The sequence below is a fragment of the Malaya genurostris genome, chromosome 3 (assembly GCF_030247185.1).
Source record: "Malaya genurostris strain Urasoe2022 chromosome 3, Malgen_1.1, whole genome shotgun sequence".
In the NCBI taxonomy this organism is placed as follows: Eukaryota; Metazoa; Arthropoda; class Insecta; order Diptera; family Culicidae; genus Malaya; species Malaya genurostris.
Genome location: NC_080572.1, coordinates 211,731,812 through 211,754,835, shown reverse-complemented (window position 1 = coordinate 211,754,835; position 23,024 = coordinate 211,731,812). Strand labels below are relative to the sequence as shown.

The 23,024-nt window shown below is 35.8% G+C and overlaps 1 protein-coding gene across 3 annotated transcripts in view; it reads right to left on the bottom strand.

Moving 5' to 3' along the window:
* Positions 1–913: 913 nt before the first annotated feature.
* Positions 914–23,024, bottom strand: part of LOC131438110 (SCY1-like protein 2) — a 360,702-nt gene continuing 338,591 nt past the window's right edge. For all 3 annotated transcript variants that reach the window (XM_058607920.1, XM_058607921.1, XM_058607922.1), the window contains one exon: positions 914–2,375. In XM_058607920.1, coding sequence (XP_058463903.1) covers positions 2,004–2,375 — 372 coding nt within the window. In that variant the 3' untranslated portion in view covers positions 914–2,003. The remainder of the gene's footprint in view (positions 2,376–23,024) is intronic.

Below are 23,024 nucleotides of genomic sequence, written 5' to 3'. Positions count from 1 at the left end.
TTTGGAGATTTTTTATCACTATTTCCGGCACTTCAGAAACTGGATTCAGAGGACGGGTATACCCAATGTGAGCCTTTGTGGTTGTCAACTTGCATGTTAAAATAGAGAAATTTATTCACTTTTGAGACATTAGTTCATCTTTAGACATTATTCTATAAAACTCAACTCGCGTGAACATTTCATAAGGTCACATAAGCTGATAAGAGTTTTTCTTTGTTTACTTTGTTTCTCTTCTGTTAATAACTCCTTAATTTTCACGTTTACTTACAAAATATTCGTGTAGAATGAAAGCCAATATTTCCCTTTTTCTAACAGTACTAGATATGTAACAAATATTTTAATAATAACGCAGATATAGCCGGTTGCGGTTGAATTTGCCGGTTTTTCCACTCGCAACCCTGTAATCTCGAAATCGGAAATGAGATCCTTATAAAATTCAAAACCAATTTCTTTGGACCGAGAGAGGCTATACAAAATCGAAAAGTGAAGTTGCATGAGAAAGTTAACATACTTAAGATATGAAAAGGATGTGTATTCACAATCTTGCATGGGACTTGAATATGAAATATTTTGTTGCAAAGTTAGAGCCGCGTTTTTTTATTGCTGCGATTGAAATTCGAATTACCCCCGCATCCACTTTGTTAACTAGATCAAGCACCCCGCCACTATTTTCTGGTTTCGGAGTTAAAAAGGTTTTTCTGGAAAAAGGCAGGGCTATTTTACCAACTGTCATTATAATAATAATAATAATAATAATAATAATAATAATAATAATAATAATAATAATAATAATAATAATAATAATAATAATAATAATAATAATAATAATAATAATAATAATAATAATAATAATAATAATAATTATTATTATTATTATTATTATTATTATTATATTATTGATGCCCCGTAATTTTGCCCATGGTTTTACATGGATTAGTTTTACTGTTAAGAATCAAACATTCTCTAAACTGTGCAGGTGAAGTTTCAATACTTAAAAATATCTTCGATGTATATTCCAATGACTATTACTATTAAAGTTGATAAAATGCAAACTTTAAAGATTTTGGAAACGTGTTCATCATCGATTTGCTAGCCATTTCACTGGGAGCTGACCCAGAATGCAAATTCAGAAAAAGCTCCTGCTCTTCTGGGAATGCTTCGATACTTAGCAGGGTAGGGTTTTTTTTTATCGAATTCAGAGGATCGTTTCTAACTGCGACGGTGAAGGTTTGTTTTTGCTTTCTCCTCATATTTTTCACTGGAATATAGAAATATTGTTTGTGTAATAAATTGATTAGGAACACGTGGGTATAGGCAAGATGCCAACGGACTGAATTTGCATATTAACCCAGGCTAAAGTACGTAAGACCATTTAGAGAGGCTTTTTGTGAAAATTTTTGGTTGTTGTAAACGTAAATAGATGAGAGAAGTTCGTCCCAAGCAAAGCGGTAGCGAATATTTGCATTATGATGAATCTTGCATTGAATTACGATGCGGTTTTCTTCTTGTCCATCGTTGAATTGGAAACTGTATAAAAGTAATTCGTCATTATTGCTTCGACAATAAGTTTGTTTAGATGATTTGTGTATCTTCCGGCAGTATTTTAATTCAATGTTTTGAAATTTATTATCAATTTTGATCAACTTAAAATAAACTCTAATCCTAATGGAAAGGAAAATTTATTGCTACATAATTTCGTTTTCGCGTTTTCAAAATCCTTTTTAATTTGAAATTTAGAATGGTTTGTTATAATTGTTAGAAATCATCATAATATTGGTATTTCACGAGCAGAATGATGATTTAAGATGATGGACAAGCTGCAGACTGCACCGCGATAGATGAAATATGCAAGGCAGTAAGACATATTAAAAATTGCAAGCTCACGGGGAAGGATAATAGCCATTTAGATGATGTTTTAGAGTGTATTGTGGGAACTACTATGCGTCCACATAGAAACCCAGTGTAATGGAAGAGCTCTGTCGATTGTGTAGGAACCTGGAAGATTAGAACAGCCTATAGATTGGTTCGCAACTTTGTTTACCGATATGTTTTCCTTCATGCGCTTTCCAGCTGCGCGACGAATTGATTTGCATCCATGTAAATGAATTAAACACTTTGAAGGTAATTTTTATTTGATTTCCTACCATGAAAGTATTAAATCCTGTACCCGTGCAGAATTGTAAAGTTGTGAACGCAGTAGCAATAGGTGCACAGTTGTGAGAGATGTTAAATTCTGTATGCTTGATTGTGTGCTTGTATGAGTGTAACGCCAGTGCAGGTAACTGTTTGAAAATGTACAAAAATGAAAAGTTTCTTGCCTTCTTTGTATTGCTTTTTGATGATGTGGATTGTTGAATGGATTCGCACACTTTTTCCTGCGATAAGAGAATAGTTTAATATACAGTAGCTCGGAACATGACATTAGTAATGAGGGATGTTGTGGACAGTGAAAAATTCGTTGAAGTCGATGTTTGTTGTTATGAATTTGTAAGAGGTAATTTCCATACTCAACTTATTGACAAGTCCCCAACTTGTATCTTTAAATTGCCTAAATAGTAAGTTTGACATTTTGGACATATACACCCAAACCTCCGTTTATGTACACTTTTTCGCGTTACCTCCTTTTACGTAACTCTTTTTACGAATCAAATCTTAAATAACGTAAATTTTTTTATGAAACTACTTCGTAAAAAGAGGTTTTTGCAAACAATGAAAACGATTTCCGGGTAATTTATATTCCATGGAAACCACTACAATATAAGTATTTTGGGAAAGAGTTTGAAGATCAGATTCCAGAAAATGATGGTTGGGGTCGTTCAGAAATCCAAGATGGCGACTTCCGGTTTAACTATATTCATTGAAAGCCCTTACAACATGGATATTTTCGGAACGGATTTGATGTTTAATTTGTTAAATGGTATTCCTTGAAAGCCCTTACAAAATGGATATATTTGGAACGGATTTGCTGTTTTTTTGATACTGGAAAACGATGTTTGAGGCTGTTTTGAAATCCAAGATGGCGACTTCCGATCATTGATATTTCTAGAAACGCTTACAGTATCGGAATTTTCGGAACGGATTTGATGAAAATCCGGAAATAATGTTGGGGTCGTTTCGAAATTAAAGATGGCGCCTTCCGGTGTATTGATATTACTTCCACTTCCAAAAATACCCATATCGTAAGGGTTTTATAGTAATATCAATGAACCGGAAGTCGCCATTTTGGATTTCGGAACGATTTCAAACAATGTTTTTCAGATCTTACTCATCCAATCTATTTAGAAAATATCCATATGATTAGGTTTTAAAATACTCACTGAACCAACTATTTTTTTACGAAATTTACCAAATTCCATGTAACGTAGTAAATTCCAAATAACATTAACTTTTTCTAACTGGATTTACGAACCCTCATTTAGTTCGTAAATGGAGGTTTCGGTGTATTGTGTGTCTCTACACCCCTATTGAGTATAACTCAAAAATGAGTGTCACACCACTTTCCACTCACCTTCTCAGTTTTGAGTTAAGCAACGAAGCTGTTGAAATTTGAGTAACTTTTACTCAAAATAGGACAAATTTGTGTTTTCAAAATGTGTGTTAATTTAATTTAAAATGTAAGTCCTTAGCACTCAAAATAAAAAAACACATTTCACTGATACACTGCTAAAAATCGACACGTTTCTACAATGGAGTTTCACTAAATACATTTCAAATTCTAGGCTCACTAACGTTTCAAGTACGCTTCATTTTTGCTTTAATCTTAAAGGTCTCGCCGTGGTCACGGGAGTTCGCTGCCTATCCTGGGGTTTCACGCACTTTACCCAAAATTGTGAGAAAACGGGGAAGAAAACGGAAATTCCAACAACATAAATTTTAGATAACTAATTTTTCTATCGATTCGTATATAAATTGTGCCTGATAAACGTTTTTATCGAAAGATTTCGTGCGAGTTATAAAAATAAATGAGTTTTTCCTTATTCTTTCGCACGCACACAATGTCAACGCGTGCATTGGGGTGTGCAAAATGCCACATGCGGTAGACGCTACAACGTTTCTTTTGTTTTCGTTTTCCGTTCTCGTTGAATATAGATGAGAAGAAAATGTAAGTAAGTGTTACTAGGGTAACAGAGGTATTTTGGCCCACTTTAGGATTGATTTTATTTTGGCCCACTTTATAAAAATATCCACCAAATGTTGTAATATCTTTAAAAACCCCTTCCGCAATAGGTAATTTAATGTGATTAGCTTCAAATTGATGCAAAATGAGTTACTTAACATCGATAAAATCCGATGAAATCGATAAAGTTTGATAGGTGGGCCAAAATATATGAAGAGGCCAAAATACCTCTGTTACCCTACTTTGTAAAATAATTTCTGTTCATGTTTCAGTAGAACCAGAAATCATTTTCATTCATCGCTACTAGCTTTGACGCTTTGTTGAAAACGTAGCACATCCCTACATATGCGAGTTGTTTATAGCGAGAAAAGGAAAAAAGAAAACAAAATGTTTAACAAAACTCGCACGAAATTTCGCGATAGAAAAGCTTTCTAACTAATATTTTTCGCCAAATGCATAGTAAAATCATTTACCTACAATCGTATTTTTTTGATTTTTCGTGAATCGGGTTAGTATTGGAGAAATTTGCAATTTAGGGTGAAATTTCGGCGACAAAGCAAGAGGAAGCAGTGAGTTGTCTCGCTTCGACCTGACCACGGCGAAGCGCTACCTTAAATGCAGATATGTTGATATCGAATGTTTCGAACATAAGACTAAAGTGTGTAACTTTATGACATAGATCAATGTCACAAAATGTTAGTTCGAAGCAAAGTCTTGGCATCACATTCCTTTTGTGGAATTTGGCCGTTCTGTTTCAACAGACTTCGCAGCCGATTTATAGCGTTCAGGATATGATCATTGCATGGCTAATACTACAATCCTACTGACACTAAAAATTCTTCCAGGTCGGGATTTGAACATACGACCACTGGCTTGTAAGACCAGCGCCCTATGCATTGAACCGCCAAACCGGGGTAAACAACATGTCAGTTCGAAGTGTCACCACAAACAAATTTCCAGACATGACAGTCACGATCTTTTTTTGGCGCACATCTACGGTCCTCCGTGAAACTGGCACAAATGGTGATAAATTGGTTGCACTGCTGAGTTCCCATCATACATTCATAATGCAAATGTCAAACCGTAAGAACCCTTTCGATTCGGTAGCTCATTTGTATATATTGAGATTTTATGGTATACTTTGGTTGAAATGATAACAATGCAATTAATCTCGCGCTCCACCAAGCGGTGAGTGCGGTCATTTCAGAAGGTACCGGGGACGAACCACATTTTTTAAAAATATTTATGAGCACGTACATTTCTTTATTATTTATCTTTGGTGTCACTGTATTGATGTATATAAGTTTTGTCAATCATCCTTATATTTCGTGACTATTGCGGCCATACAAAGTGTCAAGTATATAATAAGAAAAATTGAACAAAATGGCTTCAATAATCTTCGTGGGAGTGATTGAATCAGGTGTTCTACCTCATACCTTAGAAAATGTTCACAGTAAGTATATTCCTTGGTATAATAATTAAATTATCGGTGATTTTTCGAAACACCGTACCAGCAAGTGATAGATTCTTTAAGTTTATTTTCAACTCTTTAACAATGCATGAAACCAGACCCTGTCAGCTTGGAGCGTAATCAATCTTCAGTTCAGCAACGCCATCGCTCGGCATCATATTCAACATATCATGCCAATTGTATGGATGCGCAGTGCTGCCATTTTGGCGCGCGCGAATTTGACATTTATCTCCCCTTTCTTCTATGAACGAGATTCGATGCGGACTCGCCTGATGGCGCCATGCTCGCTAAAATGATGTTGCCAATGATTTGTTCGGGAAATGTGAGCGCTGGATATCTTGTTAATATGATGTCTTTGATGAAACTCAACATGAAAACATAAACTAACAGATGGTACTTGAACATGCAGGAGAAAATAAACAAAGAGAAACCGAAATTTGCTGATGCACCTTTCAAAAGTTTACCAGAAATAGTTTTTTTCATTTGCATGACTCATGAAATGTTTGTATTTTCAGCTGATGGAATCATAGATTGATAAACAAAATTGTTCAATTCTTTGAAGGTTGTGTAAGTCCAAATATACTATATATCAACATGGATCACTCTTGCGATTCACGAGGGATATCACAGTAAAGTGCGGTGGTAAAAAAGGTTAATAATACACTACAATTTTTTTAATGTACATATGACAGCTCCCTCTCAGCAGGCCGTTCAATTTTGTTGGTCTTTGAGCGCTTGTTAAACGACATATTACACGAAATATTCGTTCAATTTGCTGGAACGGTTTGTTGTTGTTTTTTCTCTTGCAAAAATCGTGTAAAAATTAAGTGTTACCTTTACATAGAAAAAAAATTGTTGTTATTCTACGTGAAGTAGAAGTATTGTGCAGGTATGTATTGTTAGTTTAAACAAATAAGTAAAAAAAATTTCAGAAATTCTGCAGTAAAACTAGTCCAACGGGGCTCCAACTCCTCATGTTAAAAATGGCTCAACAATGGACCTCTGTCTGAACGAAAAAAATGGCATTCGGTTCAACGGTCTGTTTCAAAATCGGCAAACGAAGGTCCCGTGTTGGCCTCCCGTTGAACGATTGATTGGACTTTCATTGGACCTATGATTCAACGTATTGGACCAATGAAGGACCACCGTTGAACGTTTTATTTTAAAAGGGCTTTCTCAATCAGTACACTGAACCAAACAACCCCAAATATATGGAATATTTCTCAATATACACTGCCAGAAAAAAAGCTGTAAATAAGGTTTAGAATCGCAATCTGATACTAACTCGGAAGAGAACACATTGTTTTATAAAAATCCCTATTTACATAAATGTGTGTGAAATGTGCACGCAGAACAAAACTAATTAATCTAAATGCTGGCTCCAGAATTTTACCAACATTTCCGAATTATGTGCTACAATTTCTTGATTTGCAAAATTAATCCATTTGTATTCATGTGTACTGTTGTGATAATGATTACGGTTCCAGTAATATAAATACACAATATCAGGTTGCACAATATATAAATAAATAAATGCTTCAAAACAAAATAATTCAGTATATGAATCAAACGTAACTTGTAATTCAGCTTAACGAGAGCTATCAATTGAAGTAAAAGTAATAAGTATAACTTGTTCTTATGATTACTGTATTGCACTTATCATACTATTTCAAATTTTAACTAAATGTTTAAGCTATTCACAAAACAGTTCACAGTAAGATCGCTTAGTATATGAACTTTTAATTCATAGACAATTTATAAAAATTACAATTTTCTTCTACATTCTAACTTTTCCTGACTGGCTATAAGTTTCATCTTTTCATCACTATTCATAACATCCATGAACAAACTTGAATACTACTTTATAGCTCTTGAAAGTGAAGATGATAGATCTAAAAAAGCGTAAAGGCTTACTTTCGTCAGGAAAAAAACACTTAAATATAAAAATGTTCACACCTCGATGTGGGCATCATGCTCAATTATTTTTTACATTTCACTTGTGGGTGTACGCTAAGCGCAAATTATGAAACATTGCTGAACTAATAGCCTTTTTCGTCACGAGATGGTGTTACTGTGACGTCTATTTCGATTTGTATTGCATATCGTTAAAGTGATCCATATTGATATAACCCAAATTGATAAGTCGGTGAAAAAGAAAGTTAGACATTTTATAACATATGTAAATACATAAACGTGAATAAACTATATGTAGCATATTTTTAAGAACCTTTTTTAAATGATGACATTTCAATTTCAAATTCCTATGCACTTCTTATGAAAATGCATTCTATATGAGAATCAGGTATAAATGCGTTAAAATCTAAACATTGTCATCAGTTCATATGCACTTGTATGACAATTCGACTGTAAGTGTCAAGTGAATTGAATACTAAAAGTTACACATTTGGAATTTATTTGCTGGTGGAATTTAATTGTATTACCAATACAATTTAACATGATTTCATTTGAATAAGATTTGAAGAGACTTACACTTGCAATTTAAGTTTAGGGACAAATTAAGTGTAAAACACTCTGGTGCAACGTGTCGATTTTTATCAGTGTATTTTAAAGACTGTCCCAGAAAGTATGTACGCAACCTGTACCGCTGCCATTTCGCAATGGTTCAGAATCTGTCAATTTTTATGGCTGCGTCCTGTTGTTTACACACTTTCCTAACCACTTGTGCAGTTGTTTATTCGTTTTCATTAGTTTGTTTCGAAATGCGTGGACTTTCAGCAGAACAACGTCGAAAAATTGTGTACAAATGGTGCACATAACGCGGACTGTCACTGAGAAAGATAGCAAAAATGGAAGGTGTAAGTGAAAAAGCCGTGCGAAATGCAATCAGGAAGTTCGGTGAGGATAACACCTTTGAGGATAAACCGAAAACGGATCGAAAAAAAGGACCTGCTACCCCTCAGTTGGATAAGCGTATACTGAAGGCGTTCGAGTAAAAAAATCAGGTTTCAGTTCAGTATGTGGCCAGAAAAGTGGGCACTTTGAAGTCACATGCTCTTTGTGCTAAAGAACGTTTGAATCTTTGAACCTATAAGAAGCAGAAATAACCAAAACGTAGTCCGAAACAAGAAGCATCGATCAGGCCGAGGGTTCGAAAGCTGTACAATACGATTCTTGCTGGAAATTTGTTACTGCATAATCATAGACGACGAAACCTACGTGAAACTCGACTACAAATCCTTGCCGGGACCACAATATTATACGGTGCGAGAAGGGCAAGTATTAAACCAGTATGAGACATTGAAGTCGAAAAATTTGGTAAGCAAGCTATGGTCTGGCAAGCAAATTGTAGCTGCGGTAAGATTTCGAAACCCTTTTTCGCCACTGCTTCAATGAACAGCGAAATATACATCAAGGAATGTTTACAAAAACGACTTCTACCCATGATTCGAAGCCACAAGGATCCTGTTGTCTTCTGGCCAGATCTTGCTTCTTGGTGCTACTCGAAATCAACGGTAGAATGGTATACTACCAAAAATGTCATTTTCGTCCCAAAAGACATGAATCCACCAAATTACCTTTGGGCATTAACGAAGGTACATCTTAGGAAACATGTCTCGGCAGTCGAAACCATTCAACAGTTCGAAAAAGATTGAAAAAAGTGTTAAAACTTATCGCCAAGAAGTCTGTACGGAATTTAATGAGGAACGTTCGCAAGAAGGTGCGCCAGCTAGTCTACAATGGCTAAGTAGCAAATGTTGAGAATAATATTCTGTTGTTGTAGTTTAATATTATCCGTATATCGAATAAAATTTGAATATCTAACACTTGTGAATTATTTACAGCGAAATCAAAGTGCGTCCATACTTTCTGGGACAGTCTCTATTACATGTAAGAAATTGTAAAACTACTTAATTTTGAGTAACTATTGGGTTTCTTTCAACAACCTAATTTTAGGTAAAGTAGTTTCCACAATGCATTTACATAAAATATGTAAATTATGTATTCTGAACGGTTGAGTCGTATTGACTCAATTTCAGGTTGAATGCGGTTTACTTAACTTTAGCTTATTGAACAAAGTTCTTGCATTGCTTAATGCCTACTCTAATGTATGATTGAAAGCGATAAAACTGATAGCTCGAGTGAATTTTTCTCAAACCGCTTTCCAAATTTTGACATATCGTTTCCAGTTTAAGTGATTGCAACACAAATTATGTGTTATGTTCAATAAGCGTGTATGCATTTCATTATGGTTTGCGAATTGAAATTCCAACCAGGCACGCTGTTCTCAATGAGTTGTATAAAATTCATCTATATATTAATGCACTTGAAGAATCCATTAGTTGTATGAATTTATATTGAGTCCTCAAAATGGGTCCATCGAATGAAATGAGACCGAGTGCTACTCCATCGAAAGGATTATTATTTGAACATACATAAACAGAAACGAAACGAAATTTCAACGAAATTTTTTTTCATTCGATGTGATCCCTGCGGGCTGACAATTTCATAATTTGAGTTTACGAGTTGAACATTCGCAAACGACGGCATATGAAAGCAGAGATAACATGAGCTATGTACTATGTACAGGCGCGTATACAGGGGGGTGTTTTAGGGGTTCAAACCCCCTCCGAAACTCAAAAAAGTATGATATTATGTAAACTCTTTTTTTCAAATAAGTAAAAAATAAAATGAATAATTTTCAACAAACGACTCCACAATAAAAAAATTTCAAATAATTATATAAAAAGTTCCATTTGTATGGAAATTGATCAACATGTTCTGAAACACCCCCCGAAATTTTTTTCTGGGTACGCGCCTGACTATGTACGAACATAAATTGAGCTGAAGAAGCCGCTTTTTTGCTGACTCTGATTCGAATGAATATAATCAAGATATTACCGTTGGAAATGCAGTCAGCATTTTGTGACCTAGCAGTAAACACAACACGCTGCTTGGGAAAATACCGGATCACATTAATTCAAAATGTCTTACAAGGCGAAAATTTTTTCGACCGAACTGTTTAGAATCAATCCAATTCATAATTATCTGTTGGCCTTAGAAACAGAATTCTGGCGATGGCACAGCCAAAAAACACTGTCCAGTGCACTTTCAATGCAAGGACTCTTGCAGAATAAACGTAATAACATCAGACACAGAATGGACACCTGGTCGCATTTTTCGATGCCGATCATTTCCACTGGCATGCTTTTACAGATTGATTGAAAGTACTGATGCATGAGGAAGAAACTGGCGGTGGCCATTGGGAGAATGTAGCAGAGAACGGCCAGCAGCAAAATGGATGACAAATTGAATGTACACTTCTAGCGATGACAGGGCCCGGGCATCGGGCGCTGGTTGTTTGTAAATTTTCCAGCCAACTGCGATTATCTGTTGAATGTGATGTGTTTGCATTCCGTGCAGTTTCTGGTATTTCATCCGTTTTCAGCATGGGTGTGCGAGTGTCGGTATTTCGTTATCAATCCTTGTTTGGTATGCTGAGTATCAAATAAATAATGAAAAGTAAGCGCGTTCTGCCTCCGGTGTCAAGTGGAACGAGTGTGCTAAATAAACAGTTTGCTGGTGGTAATTATTTAACTACGTACGGGAGCGCGAGTCATACTATGGGCGTGCACCATGCCTAAAATCGGGATGCAGAATTTCAGCTGAAACACGGACATTAGCATACGCTCCACAGTGCGGTAGGTGAGGTTAACCATGGTAAATGTGCAAGGAATGAATTATGCTGGGATTTATGGTAAAACGTCAAAGTTTTGTTTATTGTGGCTGATAATGGGATGCTTTTGGAAGTTAGTTTTTGAACATATTATTTGACCGTGTAAAAGTTGATTCTAAGTATCTCGTCTGCTCAGTGGTTAATGCTGAACTGCTAAGTGGTATAAAAATTCATCATGTCATATAATTGTATACATTATGTACTGACGAATCGATGACGAAAGAAAATTATAATTGATATTGTGTGAATGTATGAACTTTTAATGTTTTTCTTTTCATCTATCTGTTTGTTTCAAAACTCTCGATCCCCTGCGCTTAGAGTTTATTATGTTTGATAAGAAATAAACCGCACTATTTACATCAAGTTTATCAGACGAATTTATTTATTGTAAAGAAATTACCGCTGCTGAATTTCAATTAGGATTGTGAAAATGACAAAATCATTTGCTCATTAAAGTGCAACCGAACGAAGAAAAATTCTTCTAAACTTCTGCAAGTACCAGTTACCGGAAACGTTTCCATTTGATTGCTTTGCTTGGCCTAGTTTAAGTGTCGCAAGAAGCTCGTCTCTGGCGGTAATGAGACGAAACGGAAAAGGCAAACGAAGGGGACCAACGGCGTAATTGTGTAAATGGGAAGTCGATAGACATCGAGAATCATTCGACCGGCATCGGGAGAAAAGTTATTCACTGACTGCCATCCCGGGTTTTATAATAATGGGAGCATAAGTTTTTAATTGTCAGTCAGGTGATCAGCGATACGGAAAAAAATGTGTTTCTATTGCAATACTAATATCGGATGACGGCTTGGTAAGGTGGCGTGGAAAATAAAATTGTTTGCTTTGCATGTCCTGCTGTGTGACAGAATGTAATGAGGAAATTTTTCCATGAAAAAAAAAAACAATGTGAAATGCCTCGTGCATGCATTCTTGCAAATATTACAAATATTACAATTTCTGATATCATAGTTTGCCTCACTGTTGATAACAAAGCAAACACATATTGAGCAATTCCACGCCAAATCGTCCAAAATAAGGCAAAATTCTGGCACTACCCTTCTTGGATATGCATGAGACTTTACATGTGTGATCGGTATAGCAACTGAAATATTATTGTCTGGTCTAGAGATTTTTTTCACTAAAAACTAATCTTTGAAATGGGCGTATGTGTTATTTTCAAACAATTATAACTAGAAATCTGTAACTCATACAAAAAATATGTCTAGAAAGAGGTTGTAGGTAACCAATTGAATTTTCTAAAGAAAATTACACTGAAAAAAAATCTCTCGATTTTTCGTAAAATCGAAAATAAAACTTATTTTTCAAAATTCTCAGTTATTTTACCGTACAATATTTTTCAAATTTTATATAAAAAAACCTTTTTTAATCAATCTACTGGTGTAATGATGCCTTTCTCATATTACTTATATTTTCAAAAATTATTAGTAGAAGATTCTGTGATAAATTTTTTTTTCAATCTTGAATAAAATAAATAACTTTCTTTTGGGTATAAACTACCATAATTTTTTTAATTTGTAAACAGTTATGTCAAGTTAATAAGAATTTTTCTTAATTTTGCACCGTCGCACTAAATGTTTAAACATACTTAAGGGCTGAGGCCAGTAGGTCGCGTATAACCACGTGGAACGTTCTGCGTATTACATTTTTCTCCATGCTCTTTCGCAAATGTGCCAAATAACTCTCGATGTGGCCGGGTGGCCAAGAAAGTTTTGATATTTTCGGTTACAAGTTTGACTACATCACATAAAATCCAATAAAGCTACCGCTTGTTTGGCAGCCTTTCTGAGCCGATTTTATTTCTCTCTCATGTTTCGTTACGTTACTAGGGAACTGGAGCAGAAAACAATGGCGCCGCCATAGAAATCGACTTACATTTACAAAAATACCATTCACTTCATTTTTATCGCGACAACATATATGTTTTTTTGCACTAATCGCATCTAAATTAAATAGTCTAGACATTGTCAGGATAGATTTTTGATCCATGCTTTTGAAGGCGAGATATTCAATGAACAAGTTGAAAGACGGCGTTTTCAGCTATGCAATTCTTCCTTAAAAAAAGACTTTCCCGACCGCTAAAGTCAATAAATCATTCTGAAATTTTCACAGAATAATCTAAACTAATTTTAGCCTTCTAAAACGCCCTAAAACACACTGGCCTCAGCCCTTAACCCTATAGCTCTGGAACCGGAAGTCGGATGCGGATGAAATTAAACAGTAACCTATGAGGCTATAGAAACTATTATTTGAGCCTGTTTGTGAAAATCGATCAAATCATCTCTGAGAAAATTGAGTGAGTCTTATTTTAAACTTTTTGACCTCTATTTCCGGTACTTCTAAAACTTGAAACAAGTATAGCCGAAAACGGTTCATTCAGTAAGTTACTAATATAGCCTACAAATTGAATCAGTTTTGAGCCAAATATAGAAGAATTTTACCTTTTTATGCATCGTCGCTCTAAACGACGATGTGAAATTCAATAGCAACCAATGGGACTATGGAATTTTTAATTTGACATATAGTGACACTATTTGACACATACTCACACACATACACGCACAGACACATACATTGCTCAGCTTGATGAACTGTGTCGAATGATTTAAAACACTTACCCATCTGGGCTAATTTTCACTAGTAAATTTTTCAAGAAATTACATAAACTTTTTATATGAGAAAGCCAATAAGTGTACTTTTATAAAAAAGCATCGTTATCATGATCTTGTAATAACACTAACAAGTAGGTACAAATCGGATAAAAGAATTAAAAATTTACATTCTTTTCATCTTAAATATATAAATTTTAATGTGGCAACACGCTATACAAAATTGAACAAAGCACGCTGCGAACGGAATAAAGCCGCTTGTACCGTCGCGTACTAGTTTTGCATCGTCATTTTGAATGTCGATTGGAAGGTTTTGACATTCATCGTCCTATAATTTCAGAACCGGAAGTCGGATCAGGATAAAATTGCACAGTATATTTAAAGACAAGCTTTAATTCGAACCATGGTTCGTGGAAATCGGTTTAACCGTTGCTGAGAAATCTAAGTGAGTTCCGCTTTTGCAGCTTTTTTTCACTTTTATCGGCGCTTTCGGAAGCGAAAACTCGGGACTAGTGGTCCCAAAAGAAGCTTTATATATTCACAAACTAACAAGATCTGCTAAATAGATGAGTTTAACAGAAAGTTTTATAAAAATGTGCATCTCGTTTCGCCATCGCTTGAGAAAAAATACTCATCAAATTGAAAATTTTTACTGACCGCTCTGTAATACCGGAACCGGAAGTCAGATCTGGATAAACTTTTCGGGGACTTTTTAAACAATTTCAAGACCTTTTATTTGCCCTTTAGTTTGTGAAAATCGGTTGAGAAATATCCGAGAAAATCGAGTGTGCATTTTGTTTTATAAGTTTGCACGTATTTCTTTGTAATTCCGGAACCGAAAGTTGGATCCAACTGAAATTCAGGAAAATTGTATTTTGGTATAAGGCCTTTTATTTGAATCTAGGTTTGTGAAAATTGGTTCAGCCATCTCTGAGAAACGTGTGTGACTATTTTGTTCCTTTTTTTTGATGCATACCAACATGTAATTCCGGAACCGGAAGTCGGATCCAAATGAAACTTAGGAACTTTGTATGAGACCTTAAGACCTTTCATTTGAATCTAAGTTGGTGAAAATCGGTTAAGCCATCTCTGAGAAAATTGACATACACACAGACAGACATTTTATGATCTCGACGAACTGAATCGAATCGTATATGACACTCGGCTCTCCGGGTCTCGGTTGTAAAGTCGGTTTTCACAGCAATTACATAGCCTTTCTATATGAGAAAGGCAAAAACGTCAAGCTACAAAGAAACTAATGAATGTTTTAGAAAGTCTCCTGTTGAAAAACTTTTCAACAATTTTCGAAAAACGATGTTTTTATAGGAATAAATGTATCTGAGCAATGAAATGTTACTCTCCTAGCTATGTTCATTGAAAAAGCTCACGGTAATCTACTTCCTAAATGCAATCATTTTCGAGATAAGTGAGAAACTAAACCAAGAAATTGGACATTTCATGAGAATACGCCTATTTTTTTTATATTAATCTGCGTCCTTCATCGCCAAATTTATTATTTTTGTAATCCTCATAAAATTTTGAATAAAAATTTGAATTTTCTAAAAGAAATATACACTACATGGGTGACCTAATGCTCCACCAAAATCATTATAGATTTCGCCACTGCGCACAATAGATTTTTTAGAAAAGCTGCTCTGCCAAACGGCCGCTCGGCCAACTAGCCCCGGTCTCCCCTATTCATATTGACCTGTAACTGTTGACAGTGCACAGCAACTAGCTTCCAGCGATAACGAGATGCCCAGATTATATGACAGCTTCGCCAACAACATCGAGGAAACAACTATTCGACCATCCACCACAAAATGAATCTGTAGAACTTCAGACATTGAAAGCTAAGGCTGCAGCATTTGACGAAATCATTGATAATTTAAATGCGAAATCTACCGAACCAAATTGCTCAAGAGATGATAAAATACGGGTACTCTCAATTTTACCCAACTCGTGATCTGTTTCACTGACGATAAACGCATTTAATGTGAATAAATACACGGCAAAAGAACAGTGGTAAAAAAATTGGTTAAAGAGCATTGGCTGTTCCTAACAAAAAATGTGGCCGTCCATTGGATCCCGATATAAAACGTGAAGGACTGCAGTTCATTAACGACGATGATATAAGTAGAACTATGCCAGGACAACGAGATTACGTTTCTATCAGAACAAATGGTGGGCGTGAACCAGTTCAGAAACGGCTTTTGCTTTCAAGTTCAAACTTTTAAACCATTCGAAGAGGGCAGTAAACACTAAATTTCATTCAGTACATTTGCGGTGTTAAGATCAAACCATTGTAACAAAGTTATCTCCGCAAATTCAAGAAATGCCCCATCTCTTAAATTCTTGAGGAAATCTAGTTAGAGGAACGCAAGGAGAAGATTGTAAATGAGATCTCTTTTGTACAATGGATAACTACTGATAGATGTAATCTAAATCTAGAAATCCGAACAAAACCAGTTGAGGATTTTGTAGCATATTTAACAGAAGAACTAGAAACTTGTAACTTTATGACTATATAAAAATAACAATCTCAATTTTTGAAAGACACAAAATCTTCATTATCTGAAGGAGAAATAGTTGTAATTTGTGATTTTTCCGAGAATTATTCATTGGTTCTTCAAGATGCTGTTCAAAGTCATCATTGAAACAATGATTAAGTAACAATTCGTCTTTTTGTAATATATTATAAAGAATCATTCCAGTAACAGAAAATAAGATTACTGCGAAATTATTTTCAACAGACACAGAAATGAACTATCATATTATATAAATTTGCATAAGATAAAGCTTAATGGTTAGTTAAAGTTAAAGTCTAGTACTATTAGGATATTCAAAACATGAAACCTGTAATGAGTATTGGTACCGATGTGAAATAATAAAGTTGGTTTGCGAAACAATAATTGTCTTATTATTTTTCCCAAACTATTGTTAAAAAGTTTTCCCTCGGGAATCTTTTTTATTTGACATTTCTCCAACTTTCTAGAACATTCATTAGTTTCCTTGTAACGTTTTCGTAATATAAAATTTGAAATAATCGTACGGTAAAATAACTGAGAATTTTGAAAAATAAATTTTCAGTGTATATTTTTTTTAAAATGTTCAATTGATTACCTACAACTTTTTCTTACGCCCATTTCAAAAATTAGTCTGGAGTGAAAAAAATCTCTAGACCAGTGAAAAATACTTCATTTGTTAAATCAAAAACGCATGTCAAGTCTCATGCATATCCAAGGGGTTCGTGCCAGAATTTTGGAGTTGCTGTTTCTCTATACTGTTCGAAAGCTTCAACCATCAGTTACAAACCGCGTTTGGTTTGAGGTACACATCCCCACTTATACGGGCGCAATCTGGCTCGGAGCTCACCAACCTTGAAATCGAAAATCTCAATATGAGTGGGGCGAAAATGGCCAGACACGTTCTGACACCGGAAACAGCTGAACATGACCAAATGTTGTGTGTAAATGAAATTCTTTGGCCTTCGAAATAATAAATCAGAACTGGTCTAGCTATTTACTGCTTGTTTGAATGACTAGAGGCGACTGGTAAACTACTGGGTTGATAGTAAATTTCATTAGTCTTCAGACAGTTGCTTTTTGTTTCCAATTAATTTATGAACTCTCAAAAGAATGGTCAAATGCAAATAACCACCTACCGTTATAAAAGACATCGCTGTTGATTGATCTGTATCGGAAGCTGAATAGCAAATTTTGGAATGGAGTCATACTAATATGTCTCGTTTTACATATAACGTTTTAGAGAGAAAGAATAATTTTAGAACTTCGATATGCAATCATCAATATTGAAATTGCCTGCGGGTTCGAAATCGAACGGTTGATGTTGCTTAATTGACTATTTATGAAATGAAAGCGAAATGGCGGTCTGATGGTCCGAGATAATTGAGGAATGAATCTGCGTTGTGAAATTGCGAGTCGGTCGGATACCCTAGGCAGAGTTCGGCTAGATTTGCATAGAACTAATATCAGCGATAGTACAATATAAAGCGAAAACTGTCAATAGCAAAGGTTGCTGATGAAAGTAAGATAGAGCTACAACATTGAACATACAGTTTTTTTTACACACATTAGAAATTTTCAGTACTGTCATGGTTTTAGTTTGACGCAGGCAAAATGTATCGAACTGATTAGTTCCTACGGGTGATTATTGTACAGTGTTTGAAAATACGGTGAACAAGGCAAGCATTTTTACCGGCTAAGCACAGAAATGACGGTTCGCGCGGCATTATAGAAGTGAATACTGGATAGCAATTGACTGCATAGACACCATTGTTTCCACATCGAATAGACTAGATTGAGCTGTTATGAATAATGAATTCGATAGCCAGCCTGACGTAGAATGTTCGGCTCGTGCCACGACAGCAGAGGCGTTAAATTTTACTAGCTTTCGGATCATGCAACAAGCAGAGATTCAATGCAACTAATTAGAAACCCTGTTGGGTATGAGCGTGTGTCTGTGTGTGTGTTTGTAGTTGATTGTATTTTCTAACTGCACGTGTAGGTGGTTGGAAGAGCAGAGTAACCTTTCTATGCTGATAAACGGATCATTGGAAGATGTAATTAAAATTTAACACTACAGATCACGTCACCTTCTCAAGTCCTTGCTGCAGTATAAGAGGGCTATTCATGTACTCATTCATTTATTAAATACATAAACTAGTATCCATGTTTCTGGTGCACGTCGACGCCTAGCAGTATGACGTGGTCAGCTCGATATGTACCGAGACGTTTGAGGCACGTTTTTAGAGAAATTCATGCTGATAGTGTTAGCTGGTATAATTCCTGACAAAATGCAAGTTTCCAAAGCTTTCTACAACATTAACATGATTCTTTTTCTGTGAAGGTATTTGAAAAGCTATAAGTATCCTTTTTCGCCAGCTTGCTTACTTGTGTGTCCGGGCAATAGAAACAATAAACAATATAGTGTAATGCACAAAAGATTTGTTCGCGAACAATCTAAAGGTGAGCAAACCTAGGGAGCAATGAATATGAACAAGGTCGATTCCACGATCACTTTTTATTGTTGTTGACTTCAAGAACAGCTGTATTCGACCTTCAGTAAAACTTTGCTGAAGAAAAAACTTGTATCTCGACATAAACAAGGTGCAAGCGCTGCAGCTGAACACAAGGGACATTGTAATATGCATACAATATGCATACATACTTCCTAACAACGAAGTGGTGTTATCCGAATTTACAGCGGAAACTGATTTAAACCAGACCCTGTCAGCTTGGAGCGAAATCAATCTTCAGCTCAGCAACGCCATCGCACGGCATCACAACAACATCTATTTTGACGCCCACTAATTTGACATTTCTCTCCCCTACTTCTATATACGAGATTCGATGCGGATTCGCCTGAGGGCGCCATGCTCTCGAAAAAGAATATTGCCAATGATTTGTTCGGGCCGTGTGAGAGCTGCATATTTTGTTAATATGATCTCTTTGGTTAAACGTAACAATGTCTAATATAAAATGCCTGTGTACGTGGCGGATGATTCCATAAAAGTTGCAGAAAGTTAGCCAAAACAAAAGACAGTGACCATAGCCAATGTTTAGTTTTGTGTTTTTTAAACAATTCAAAACATTATTTGCAAGCAATGCAAATATTTATTTGCAAGCGAAACTGAGAGAGGCATTTATTTTTTGTCTATTTTAACACATGGATCAATAAGTCCCGAGACTAAAGCAGAGATGGCGCTCGTAGTAAACCAGTAACCACGTCTTTCTAGAGTACTAACCTTTGCATGAAACGGGTCAAAATTTTAGGTCGATTCGACCAGAAACAGCTGAGTTATCGAGGTTGGAGTAAAGTCGTTTTGTAGTTTGTTTAAAAAATGGGAAAACCGAGTTTCGTGTTTTGATAAAACAATTTTTTTAATGGGTAAAAACACCGTGCAAGCGAAACAATGGATTGCAAAATGTTATCCGGACTCTTGTCCATCAAAAGCAACGATTTGTCGGTGGTTCACCGAGTTTAAACGTGGTCGTACCGACACAAATGACGCGGAACGCTCGGGTAGACCTGTGGAAGCCGTTACACCGGAAAATGTGAGTGAAGTGACAAAAATTACAATGAAAGATCGTAAAGTGAAGCTCCGTGAGATTGCTGAGATGACACAGATATCATATGGAAGTGTATTTACTATCCTTCATGAAAAATTGAGCATGAAAAAGGTTTTTTCCAAGTGGGTGCCGCGATTGCTTTCGATGGATCAAAAACAGCAACGAGTCGATGATTCAGAAAGCAGTTTATCGTTATTTACTAGCAACAAAAAGATTTCTTGCGTCGCTACGTGACCATGGACGAAACATGGATACATCACAACACTCCAGAGTCGAAGCGGCAGTCATCTGAGTGGCGCACAGCTGGCGAAAGCCGTCCGAAGCGTCCGAAAACGCAGCAGTCAGCTGGAAAAGTCATGGCGTCAGTTTTTTGGGATACGCATGGCGTGATTTTCATTGATTACCTCGAAAAAGGTAAATCGATCAACAGTGATTATATTGACTTACTGGTGCGTTTGAAGGAGGAAATCGCAAAAAAACGACCGCACATGCAGAGAAAAAAAATCCGTTTTCATCAAGACAATGCACCCTGCCACAAGTCGATGAAAACAATGGCGAAATTGAACGAATTGGGCTTTGATCTGCTTTCCCACACCCCATACTCGCATACTACTGGCTCTTTGCCGATCTTAAAAAAATGCTCCAGGGAAAAAGATTTGGCTCAAATGAGGAGGTCATCGCTGAAACTGAAGCTTATTTTGAAGCGAAAGATAAATTTTTTTACAAACATGGTATTGAAAAATTGGAAAAAACGTTGGAACCACTGTATCACCCTAAAAGGTGATTATGTTGATGAATAAAAAAAAATTTTGCAAAAAAAATGTCGTTTCTATTGTTAGTCTCGGGACTTATTGATCCATTGTTAACCCTAGAACGCTCTCTGAGATACGTTTGTATCTAAGTGTATGAAGGTAATTTTTACAAAATCCTGAGGCTTCACCAAAAATATAAATATTTCGTAGTGAAATTGATCAAACTCTAATGTTACTATGAAAGCTTCTTGCGTTTCATTTATTTGTGAATACATAAAAATTTGAATTGCCATTTTAGTGAGAATTAGCTTGGTTCAGATGAAAATATACGTTGTTTCGAAAAGCGGAACGGAGGATCAACTCGAAAAATTACATGACCAGTGCGGAGGAGTCAAATGTTTTTACTCAATCATGGCTATGGTTCCGGCCAGCTGTCACAAGGCAACCTGACATGAAGTGGAAAAACTTTCTAGATAGATGGTCTCATAAATTTAGAATGTAAATAAAATTTGTTTCACTTAATTACCAGGTGTACCAGTTGATAATGTGTCATTTTTTGCTGCAGCGTTAACTTGTTTTGAACCATTTAAAAGTGGGAATTGCAGTGTGAAAGACAAAAAACGTTCATACAGACCATTTAAAAAAAAAACTGAAGATGTCGAATCGCAAAGAACATGCTGAACGACGACAATACTCAAACTCAAAATCAAATGAGGTTTCAATATTAGTCGCCAAGCCATTTCTGATTGTCTACGAGACATTTGAAAGATTCACGAGGTGGGAAAATGGGTTCCTCATGAACTGAATAATAGTCAGCAGGAAAAAAGGGTGAACGAAATATTGCTTTCTCGACTTGAGACAAAGAGTTTTCTGCCCCGGATCATGACGGATCGACATCTTCTTCCAAAACTAATCGCTTCGGAATGAAAATGAGGCTGTGTATTTAATGGGATTAAAAATGTGTTTTATGCCACGAGCATTCGTTACCTGGGGAATGATGAAATTGAATTAAGGTAGCACTTCGCCGTGGTCAGGTAAAGTTCTCTGCCTATCCCGAGATTTTACGCACTTTACCCAAAATTGCGGGAGAACGGGGAAGAAAACGGAAATTCCAAGAATATACGGCTCTAGATAATTATTTTTTCTATCGATTTGTATATAATTTGTGCCTGATAAACGTTTTTATCGAAAGATTTCGTGCAAGTTGATAAAATAAATGAGTTTTTCCTTATTCTTTCGCACACACACAATGTCAACACACAAGAAAACAAAATGTACAACAAAACTCGCACGAAATCACGCGAAAGAAATGCTTTCTAACTGGCGGAACTTACTAATCGTCAAAGTGCTGCAAAATGGTTTCACTGTTGAATCGCGTCGAAGGATGAACCAAAAAATAACTTGAATCGATTACTTGCAATCAACTATACATCGTTACTAACTGCGACATCTGGTACCTTGTGAGTTGTTTTTGTCATCGTCACTCAAAATAAGTCTACTTTTAGAGTAGTATAAACAGCGCAACTTGAGAAAATGCCTCTTCCTGTTTAAGGTATTCAGTATTTTCCTAAACTTAAGGTCTATCAGTAACGCTAACTTTTCGTAGGGTCTGTTTGCTATGCAAGTTTGATAGTTATTGTAAGCCGCAACAAAAATCGTCTTGAGGGCAACGTTTTTGGAGCAGAGCATTGGTTTAGCTACTGAGCTCACACAAAGAATGTGGAAAACGTGGAGGGGAGGACGAAAAATAATTTTTTGCCCCAAGCTCCTAGGTACGCCACTGGCAAATCCACATAAAATTAGCTTATATTTCTTTGTGTTAAATGATGCTTTGACGAATATTAATCTAGTGGTAGCGGAGAATACTAATTATGCGTTTATTCAACACTTGCTCTTTTCCTAAAATTGTAAGTGGTACCTTAACAAGCCAATAAAGCTACCGCAGCCTTTTTGAGCCGATTTTATTTCTTTCTCATGTTTCGTTACATTACCAGGGAACTAAACAAAAATAACATTCACTTCATTTTTATCGCGACAACATACATGTTTTATGCACTAATCGCATCGAAATTAAATTATCTAGACATTGTCAGGATATATCTTTGATCCATGCTTTTGAAGGCGAGATATTCAATGAACAAAATGAAAGACGGCGTTTTCAGCTATGCAATTCTTCCTTCAGAAAAAAATACTTTCCCGACCGCTAAAGTCAATGAATCATTCTAAAATTTTCACAGAATAATCTAAACTAATTTTATAAAAGATTGTCAGTT